This window comes from Electrona antarctica (assembly GCF_951216825.1).
Source record: "Electrona antarctica genome assembly, chromosome: 12".
In the NCBI taxonomy this organism is placed as follows: Eukaryota; Metazoa; Chordata; class Actinopteri; order Myctophiformes; family Myctophidae; genus Electrona; species Electrona antarctica.
This window is the reverse complement of record NC_136793.1, coordinates 12006166-12016808: the sequence shown is the minus strand read 5'-3', so window position 1 is coordinate 12016808 and position 10643 is coordinate 12006166. Positions and strand designations below refer to the sequence as shown.

The following is a 10643-nucleotide window of genomic DNA, read 5'->3' as shown; positions in this document are numbered from 1 at the left end:
CGCAGGTGCCTTGCACAAAGTCACAGGAGCCAGGCAGTTGAGCCTCAGCAGGCTGTTGAGCCTCAACCAGCAACCAGCTCAGCAAAAACACTGCAGAGGAGAGACATAACATAGAACCATGACACAGGGAGATGTTATATTATACTAGATGGAATCTCGCGCGACTGCGGCACCATCACGCCTAACGCCTGCATGCGGTCTACCGTCTGTGTTGTTGTTGTTGTTATTGTTGTTGTTTGTCCGTGAATATCGTGTGTCCGACTGAGACACACAACCGTACATTTTGGACGAAGGCAGACAGCGATGTGACCGTGTTGTTCTGTGTTGTTTTTTTCTCTGTGAATAAGCGAGAGTTGTTGTTGTTGTTTCACCGCAGTTGTGAGAGAGCCCGCTCCATATACCGATGACCTGATGAAGATCACCTATAACCAAATGTTGTCAGACAAATAAATAAAGAAGTCTTTGTACGTATATGGTGTGCGGGCTCCATCCATCTACCGTCTCTTTAGCCCATGCAGCACCGACCTGTCCATGTGCGTATTCTACGTCCTCTCTAAAGCCCCCGCGGTGGCCATGTGCGTATTCTACGTCCTCTCTAAAGCCCCCGCGGTGGCCATGTGCGTATTCTACGTCCTCTCTAAAGCCCCCGCGGTGGCCACTTCACCGTCTTTTGTCCGTGCTGCTGGGTACCTTTACCTTGTTCGATGCGATACAGAAAAGGGCTCTTTTGAGAACTGCAAAAGCTGGGTGTAGGAAAGCTGTGCTGTGATTGGCCAGTATAGTCGCAGACGCTGGGTTGAAGACGCAGAGGTCAAGACAGTGACGTATCACGGCGACAAAGCACAGGCGTGAACGGCACTTCCGCATACTCCACATAGGTCACGGTGCATGACTTGGCTATATATGCACCTGAACTGGTGCACAAAGCTGTGCACGCCATGGGCACAAATATGTGGGCGTGGAATTCTCCCAAATGTAATCGATAGAACACTCGTTTATGGGTCCCTTTATTTTTGTTTGCAAAATTGTATTAGTTATTTTCAAAAAACATCCCTAATTTTTCTTTTGGGTCTCGAGCTAAATTGGACCATAAACCCATTTTCAACTTTGTCTTCATATAATAATATAATTGGTCCTCAAACTTTTGTGTATTGATAATAAGACCAATGGCTTCTATTTCAGCATACCAGGAAGAGTAAGGTTGTATTAGCTTGGCATCTCCATCATGTCATTCATTTGGTATGAGCAGGTTTCTGAACTCTGCCAATTAGATGCAGCTGTGTAGACATAAATTGTTCCATCCAAGTTATAATGACAATTAGTGAGGACCAAAATATGAAGATATTGTTTAAAGTGGCCCTTTAAGCCTCATTGTATATAGGCCTACATTCTACCACTATCAATATTTCTGTAGATATGATATATTAATTGAATAACATTAAATATTAATTAATTAATAATATCAAGTAGGCTAATTAATTTCAATGAATTAATCACAATGTGGATATTGAGGTAGCCTGTTTGGACAACAAAAGTTTGATTTTGTCCATATCGTCCAGTCGTGCCATAATATATTCAGAGCCATAGTAGAAGGATCTCTAAAAGTTGCAAACATGCAAGATTGAACTGCAGACTGCAGACTAGCCTAGGCTACACTATACCTACTAAACAAAGGACTCGACGCCTACTTGTTAAGCCCGCTTTTATACGGTGGTGGTGTCGCTTGATCAAGCGCTTGTAGATCCGTTCTATTTTTTGGCAAGCGACACCCCGGTGGCTGTGCTGAACAGATCCTCAGTAGGCTACATAGAAGATGAAAAAACTCTTTCAATTTACCCTGTAAGGAAAGGCAAACGCCGGTCATTGTAGCCACGGTAAAGAAAGACATAGCCAGCCTATTCCTCCTTGGCTGTTCTGTTCTTCAAATCCCCCAGCGTGGATCGAGACGCGAATGCCGGAGCGCGTCCTGTCTGCTTTCTGCGTCCTCGGTGCGTTGCGCGTCCAAAAAGTCTGTCTTTTTCTTCACCAGAACGCGCGCGTCATCATCACATCACACATGCACACTGACACACACACAGACAGACAGTGAACACCGACAGGTTTGGGTCATCAATGTCATCACATATGATAAATATCAGCTGTCTTCATGTTACATGTGGCAGCGGTGGCCGAACGGATAGCGGCGCGGTCTAGATACCGGAAGGTTCCCAGTTCGAACCAGCCGTCCGACACGTTAAAATTACCACCGCTGAAATGCCCTTGAACAAGGCATCAACCACTACGATGAAATGTGTTCTATGAGCAGGGCCTGGCTGGAAACAAGTTCTTGAGCTTAGCCCAGATACCCTGGGTAAATATAGATTTCATTTCATTTCATTTCATTTCATTTCATTTCATTTCATTTCATTTCATTTCATTTCACACGTTCCTGTCACATGACAAGAGAAGAGATCCCCGTTTGGAAAATCCGTAGCCTGCAGTCCCCTTGGAAAGCAGCAGACGAGACGCACTTATTGGCTCGTGGATGGATAGATCATAGATGGCTTTGGTTCTGGTGTAGGAGGCGGTCCAGGCAGAAGCTTCTATCCGTTAGAACCGTTAGAATCTGATGGATCACATTCACAGCAGCCATGTAATCTGAGCGCTGCACACTACTAACCTGATCCTCCTCCTCCTCTTCCTAATGTGTGGTAGGGCTTTGCTAAAATGTCTTTCTTTGTTTTTACTTGCTGTAGATAAAAGTGGCAACAACTATACGTGTGTTCTTAGTTATTTGTCATCTTTGTATGACTGCCGCTGTAATACTGCCATGGTGACAAAATTACCCTCTTGGAATGAATGAATGAATGAACTGACTCAATCAATCAATCAATCAATCAATCAATCATAACCAACCCCCCCCCCCCCCCCCCCCCCCCCCCACACACACACACACACACGTCATATATGGCACCTAAGTATATGGACTTTTTTAGTCCTTGAACAAGACTGAACCCCTAATTGCTCCTGATGTGCAGGTTTGTGCCTTCTGCCTTGCATGGTTTTCCCCAGCCATCGGTATATGTGTGAATGGGTGAATGTAATGCACATCAAGCACTTTGGATAAAAGCGCTATATAAATGCACCATTTATAATTTATACAATAACACACTGCATTCATGTCTCGTAATGTATATAGTGGCAGTGAATCTGCAATGAATGAAAGTGACTCTGCCACATTATGTACAGGCTTCCTGAAGTCAAAATCATGCTTCATTTCAACATTACCAGGCCCCCCTCAATTCACACAAGTGGGATTTTTCTTATTATATTATATTACCATGAAATCTTAGTTTGCCAAACTATTTTGCCAAATTGGGTGCCTATACTTGCAATAGTAGCCTACTGTATTAAAATGTACTGTATTAAAATGTTTAATATAAGAACACTCATTCCGGAACACGCTCACTCCAGGTCAAATTCGGCGACCTTGGACCGGTCGCTATCGGTATTCCTAAACTTAACCTCAATAAAACTATGCCTAAACCTGATCTTATTCCTAATTGCGACCGCAGTTAACTTTGCCCAGGTCATCGTGACATCACGTGACAATGACGAGTAAATAAATGGTAAATGGTAAATGGTGCATTTATATAGCGCCTTTATCCAAGGCGCTTTACATAGATTGTGCATCAATTCACCCATTCACACATACATTCATACACCAATGGCGGCAGAAACCATGCAAGGTACCAACCAGCACATCAGGAGCAATTTGGGGTTCAGTGTCTTGCTCAAGGACACTTCGACACAAACTCTGGGGGAGCCCGGGTTCGAACTGGCGACCTTGCGGTTACCATCCGGAAACTCTACCCCTGAGCCACCGCCGTAAATGCGACCTGCTGTCGCAGTGAAGCCCATATACGGAGATCCCTATAATGTCATCAATATTGGCCAGCAAGCAACTCATCTTACCTCAAACCTCAAACCCTTAGATCTCCATATGGATATATGTCAGAACCTGTTCTGACATCAGTGGCGTGCACAGACATTTAGAGGGGCAGGTGCTCAAGTTAAAAAAGGGCACCTTGTGCAGCGCGTGGAACCGGCCAGTTGCCTTAACCCATTTTGGGCGGGAACCCCTTTTGGTGTTAGCATTATGTTATGCTTTAGCTATTGAAAAATAGCAGATCTACAAGCTCATAGCGCGCCACCGAGTGGCGCGCTACGAGCTTGTAGGTCTGCTATTTTTGAAAAAGATTTTTTTTTCTTTTTTTCAAAAGGGCACATTGCCAAAAGGGCAGGGGGTGCTCTAGCACCCCCTAGTGTCTATCTGTGCACGCCACTGTCTGACATTCCATATGTTAATCCTTCCCCATCCATCATTCCTCTTCGGTGTCTCCCTTTTGACTGATACCTGTCCATTCAAACTCTAGACGGGCCTGCCCCAAAGTTAGCCGCACCCGGCAGCTGCATGGTGAAAACTAGAGTTCTCAACAGACGGAAAATTATGGCCCGGCCCTACCTGGGCCCTCATCAAACCCTGTACACTCAAGAGAATGTCCCCACTGCCACTCTTAGATCTCCATATACTGTATAGAGCTGACCTATTATGACATTCCAAATGTTGATCTGACCTCATCAAACCATGTACACTCAAGACATGCTCCTTATATGGGTACAGAATTCATTCCATGTTGATCTGACACCCCATGCCAAAGCGCCAGCGCTCGCCCAGCTGTCTGCCGCCAACGAGGCGGATGCGTGCACATGACCTCGCTTCTCGCCCTCAGGTGTCTTACTGGTCGTAACCTCAGTAAGACTATGCCTAAACCTGATATTATTCCATCGTAACCTCAGTAAAAACTATGCCTAAACCTGACCTTATTCCTAATCTAAACCTCAGTAAAAACTATGCCTAGATCTGTAACGTTATTCCTAAACGTATAACCTCAGCAAAACTATAAACCTAACCTTATACTTAGTAAAACTATGCCTAAACCTAACCTAGGAGAGACCTTCCATTAAAAAAAAGCCTCTTTCTTATATTATTTGACAATTTGGCCAATGTTTTTGCGTATTGCATATTTATCTGTCATTGTTTCTATGAATTGAGTACAAAGCTTTGTCATTGGTCGAAAAAAACCCGGTAGCAATGACTAACCAATCAGGAAGCAGACAGGCAAATCGACCAATGACAAAGCTTCTAGGAAAATCTTTGAATGCAGATTGCGGCCCCTAGATTTTTTTTGGGAGCGTTCTACCAATTGCTGGCTGTCTGAATACCAAAAAATAAAAAAATAAAAAGGTCATTACAATTTTGACATATTATTGCTTATAGCAGCTTGGGGTCCTTGCAAATAAAACATTTGAGAACCAGGCCTACTAGTTGGACTCCTATTCCATAGTGTCGTAGTAAATCAGTGTCATACATGTTGCGAACAAAACCTGTCGTAGTAAATCAGTGTCATACATATTCCGAACAAAGAACTCGGCTTGGCATTCAGTAATTGGGTCTTATGATCAAAATAAGGACATTATGGTGTGTTGAAAAAAAAAGAAGAAAATCTACAGATTGCGAGGTGTGAGCTTAAGAACATCTGCTGTTTTTCGGCACGTACGTGGCACCGCCGTGCGATGCACCGCAAGTTAGGCGTCAGTTTGAAATGTAGCAGAAGGCCCGAGATCACTCCGAAACACTTTAGCCCATAAACAGACCGTAGCGCTGTGCATGCGTGCGTGCATGTGTGTGTTTGTGTGTGTGAGAGAGAGAGAGACAGAGAGACACACACAGAGAGAGACAAACAGACAGAGGCGAGGTGTGTTATGTTGTACTGTAGGCTATATAGGTCACAGGGGGTTAAGCGGGGTCTGTGGCCGGGCCTGGTTCTCTGACAGCTCCTCAACACACTGTCCCAAGTCAGAGCAGGATGTTTTCAAACCTGAGATAATAAGACACACACCATACGGTACTTGTTAGGAGTTCAATCACCAGTCAACCTGTGTGTGTGCGTGCGTGCGTGCGTGCGTGCGTGCGTGCGTGCGTGCGTGCGTGCGTGCGTGCGTGCGTGCGTGCGTGCGTGCGTGCGTGGCCAAGCACAGAGTGAACATGGGCACTAATCACCTACTTATACTATTTTATATCTAGAGTAAAGTAAAGCTTTTCTGTTCTATGGGTCGTTCAATTTCATGCCCAGATAGCTGTTAAAGTCGTTTGGTTCGTCTCTACTATTGTTTAATAGTTCGTCACCATGAGGCAGCTAGATTTGAAGAAACTAAATGAGAATAATAAATACAGCTGATGTACAATGATAAGAGCGGGTTAAAACGGGTTAATGGTCTAAAATGAAAGGGTTTTTTTGCGGTCTAGGCTTAGATTAGACGTTGAAACAGCGTCGTTTCAACGTCTATATATAGACGGTCTATATACGTTTAAAAAATCACACCCGTGTGAACTGAGTGGTGCAGTACGTCAGTGACGTCACACACTAACCATAGCACCCATGCTCACCTGTACGGCGTACGCGGCCCCAGGTACAGGTACACACATACATAGACACATACATACAGACAAAGCTGGTTATTGGAGTGGTTTGCACCACTCAAAAATCACACCCGTGTGAACTGAGTGGTGCAGTGACGTCACACACTAACCATAGCAATTATTGGAGTGGTTTGCACCACTCAAAAACTGCTAATCAACGTCTAGGCTAAGCTTAGACCGCTAAAAAACTTTCATTTTTAGACCAATTATAACCCATTTTTAGACGGACGTCTAATAGACGACTATTGCTCAGTGATGCAACCGCGTGGCTTCCAGGTCTGTAGTCATGGTGATGTTGTCAATCATATTGATGATGTCATAGTGTAGACAGATCGCATAAAAATGGACGGCCCGTGCTAGGCATCATTTCTAGGCTTGCACTTCAGCGGTGTGTTGTTAATTACCGTAAACGGCATGCAACACAGGCTTTTGTGTGTAACAAGCTTCTAAACGTGTACTGATGGGAGTGTATATCACCTGATCTACAAGCTACAAGCATAGTGATGGAAGCTTTAATTGTAGCTTGTAGATCTACAAGGTGAGACAATATTTTCCTGATAATACATCGGTGACCAACTTACAGCCCAAGACTGCTTTTGCCAGCCATGAAATACCGAGCACTACAGTGGTAGAAGGGTACCCCCTAGTGACCAATGGAGGAATATGAAGATAAGCTGTCTCTATGGCAGTGGTGGAAAATAAATAAGTAAAGTACATGTACTTAAGTACTGTACTTCAGTAACATTTTGAGGTATTTATACTTGAGTAATAAAAGTCCTACGGTTTGTCACATTGCTGTATGCGAACCATCTCTTGGAGCCGAGAGCCACAGCCGTGCCGCGTTCGAGAATCATTTGTAGTTGATCTAACCCCCAATCCCCCCCCTCTTGATGCGGAGTGCCAAGCAGGGATAGCCTGGCTAATAAGCCAGACTCAAATCACACAGTCTGGAGATGCTGTGTATGGATCTTGTTTCCCGGGGGGCGGGTTCAAACATTTTCTCTTTGACGCAATTGGTCAGAGCTACTGTCAGTCAAAGGTCTCAAGCATTGAACGTCACTGTACCAAAGCCCGCCCATATTGCATACCGTGTCCCGATTGGCCACACCAGTTCTCTGGTGTAGGAAATGGGCGTAAAATTGAGCCTCTCCAGACCGTAATCCGCCGGCAGGCAATTTTTTTTGCCAATGGCTGATTCGGTCTGGCTTATTAGCCAGGCTAAAGCAGGGAGACATTGAGTCCCATTTTGACAGTTTGGTAAGACCTGGCCGGGGATCAAACCCCGACCTCCCAGTTTCAGGGCAGACACTTTTACTTCTACTTCACTACATCTCGGATCCAAATATTGTACTTTTACTCCACGACATTTATGTGACATAGTTACTATACTGTAGTTACTTGTAGATTTTGATTATTACAACAAAATATACATTAACCACTTCACATTTTGGCCATTTGTAAAAGAAAACGTCACCTATGATCTATGAGCGCATTGTGACCTTGTAGATCTGCTATTTTCAAAAGATTTAGAATAGATTTGATATCTTGAAATGGGACATTCTGCATAATGAGTACTTTTACTTTTGGTACATTTTGATGCCAATACTGGACTTGTACTTGTCTTGTAATAGTATTTCTATATTGCAGTAATTGATACTTTTACTTAAGTAAAACATTTTGATCATGAGTAATTCTTCCACCGATGCTCTATGGCAGTGACCCCCAACTGAACAATTATTTGCCCGCAGACCCCCATTTGAAAAGATATGCCAGGGACCCCCGTAATAAGAAAAGATTTTCACTTCTAGCAGTGATTCTCGACCATTCTGATTTCAAGGACCCCAGTTTGACATTCATTAGGCCTCTGACCCCCATGTAATGGCATTTCTATCTCTGGGACCCCAATTTATATTGTAAAACCAAGCTAATTTAACTCTGAGAGTGTACAAATGGAACCAAATGGACCCTTTAGGGTCACTCAGAGTTACACCCATAAGGGTCCATTTGCTTACTAACTATATATGATTTAGCTGGAGACCCCCTGGAACTCCCTCGAGGACCCCTGGGGGTCTCCGGACCCCACTTTGAGAACCACTGCTCTGGCATCATGTTGCATTCAATGCTTGGTATTGCAGCTGTGACTGCATGGCGCTGTAGCAGCCGAGTGGTCCCCAATGAAGTTAAAAGGAGTAGTCGACTCAAGAAATTACTTTATTTCTATCATTTGCCTACCCGGAGTATTAGTTTGTAAAACATTCCAGAATCCAAAAACTTGATGAATGAAATTAATCTGAGAGTCCACGTAACTACAGCAAAACTAAATCTGTCCATGAAGTTAAAAAACAACAACAAAAAAAACAGCTCATGTTATCATTAGATTCTGTTCTACTGAAGGGTGCTGAGGCTAAACCCGCTCAATGCACAAAAGACGCACTCGCCCGGGCGTTCGTGTGCATGTGAATAAGCCCATATACTGTACGCGTTCTTTGCTCGTGTATGAGCCGGTGTTGCCTATGACTCATCGCGAGTCAAAGACGACACCGGGTAGGTAAACATTCCTTTAAGGCTGTGGCAGGTCAGGTTGCTACAGAGACAGGACCGGTCAATGGAGACAGCAGTCGTGTTTCAAATGTCGTGGCAGTGCAGAGCCATAAACTACGAAGACGTTGTCCACAGAGCACATATCTGCACCAGGCCACGTGGCCACGTGGCCTACACAGGGCTGTGTAAGTTGCAGGGAGCAGGACCCGAGGAAGCTACAGGGCGTAAGTACGTAAGCAAGTGTGGCGGAGGGGAAATACAGTTTCTACGATATGGTTAACGTTTGCGCATTGGTGACAACTCCCATGATAAGAAGTGATAGGCCTTTAGGCAATGCGCCGTATATGTCTGTTGACGTCAGGTTGCCTTGGTTACCCAATACTTCTGCCAGCCTGGCGCTGTGTGGACCTCCATGAGCAAGGATGACGCCATTTGATGGCGCAAGATACCAAGGCTTAAAGGACCGCTGGACACAATGTCAGATCATTTTCCCATTTGTGATAGGTATAAGATGGAAGTATCAGGCAAGGCAGATGGAAAGAAGAAAATAAAAACTGATGAAAAGTCTAACCGAGTGTCCATCTATATGGAGGATGAAAGACTGCAGGACAAAACACTTCAGAACAAAACACCTCAGGACGAACATGATGAACAGGACGAGTATGAAGACTCTGCTAATGAGACACACAGACCTGAAGGCGAAGAAGTTGCTCCTTCCGACTATGAACTATCTCCATGCCAAAATTGCGGAAGGACCTTCTATCCCAAAGTGCTGAAAAATCACCTTCGCATCTGTCAGAACATGAAGTCCAGGAAAGTATTTGATACCAGTAAATGGAGAGCCCTTGAGGGCACAGATCTCACCGCATCACCCATCAAACCCAGCAAATCAAAGACGCCAGAGGAACCTCTCAAGAAGCAGTCCAAGTGGAAAGAAACACATGAGGAGTTCATCGCCAGCATCCGTCAAGAGAGAAACAAGGCAATTCAGGCTCATGCTGAGCCTCCTCCTCCTCAATATGCATATTATATGAAGTGTCCATCTTGTCCATTGAGAAAGTTTGCTAGTAGAAGTGCATCCAACATTCACATCAGGTCCTGCGGGGAGAAGGAGAATCGCAAGCAGGGAGGCCTCGATAAACTACCTGCACTCTTGGCAAGCAAGCTTCCTACTCCAGTAAAGAAGTCGCCCACCATATCCATTACTCCCTCATCCCCTTCTCGTTTACCTCAGAAGACTGGATCTGGACAGTCCACTGGCAGCCCATCTATTAAGACCTCTTCTGCAGCGATAGTAAAGACTCCTGTCTTCTCAAGCCCAAAAGTCCTCCGTCAGGTAATGAGTTCTGGCCTTGGCCCAGTGAAGAGTACTCCGCCTACATTTGGACAAAAGAAGAGGAACGGCTACAACATGGACTCTAGGGATGTCTCTAGGGAAGATGCCAACAGCGTGAGTGAAGTGGACAATGGTGGAACGAAAGGCGCCAAGTTCTGCTATTCGTGTGGGAATAAGTACCCTACGGAGTCTGCCAGGTTCTGCTGCGACTGTGGGACCAAGAGAATGTGCGGAAGACATTGA

At 44.8% G+C, this 10643-nt stretch overlaps 2 protein-coding genes across 2 annotated transcripts in view; one reads left to right on the top strand and one right to left on the bottom strand.

Annotated features, from left to right (window-relative positions):
- Positions 1-2096, bottom strand: part of mamdc2a (MAM domain containing 2a) — a 52227-nt gene extending 50131 nt beyond the window's left edge. Inside the window, exons 1-2 of the mRNA XM_079516427.1 lie at positions 1837-2096; positions 1-90 (exon numbers count right to left, since the gene is read on the bottom strand). The exon at positions 1-90 is cut by the window's left edge and continues 48 nt beyond it. Coding sequence (XP_079372553.1) covers positions 1-90; positions 1837-1888 — 142 coding nt within the window. The 5' untranslated portion in view covers positions 1889-2096. The remainder of the gene's footprint in view (positions 91-1836) is intronic.
- Positions 2097-9575: 7479 nt separating this feature from the next.
- LOC306934253 (zinc finger C2HC domain-containing protein 1A-like) lies at positions 9576-10643 on the top strand (the record flags this gene model as incomplete). Its single annotated transcript, XM_079516825.1, has 1 exon — positions 9576-10643. The coding sequence occupies one exon, from the start codon at positions 9576-9578 to the stop codon at positions 10641-10643; it is 1068 nt and encodes a 355-aa protein (XP_079372951.1).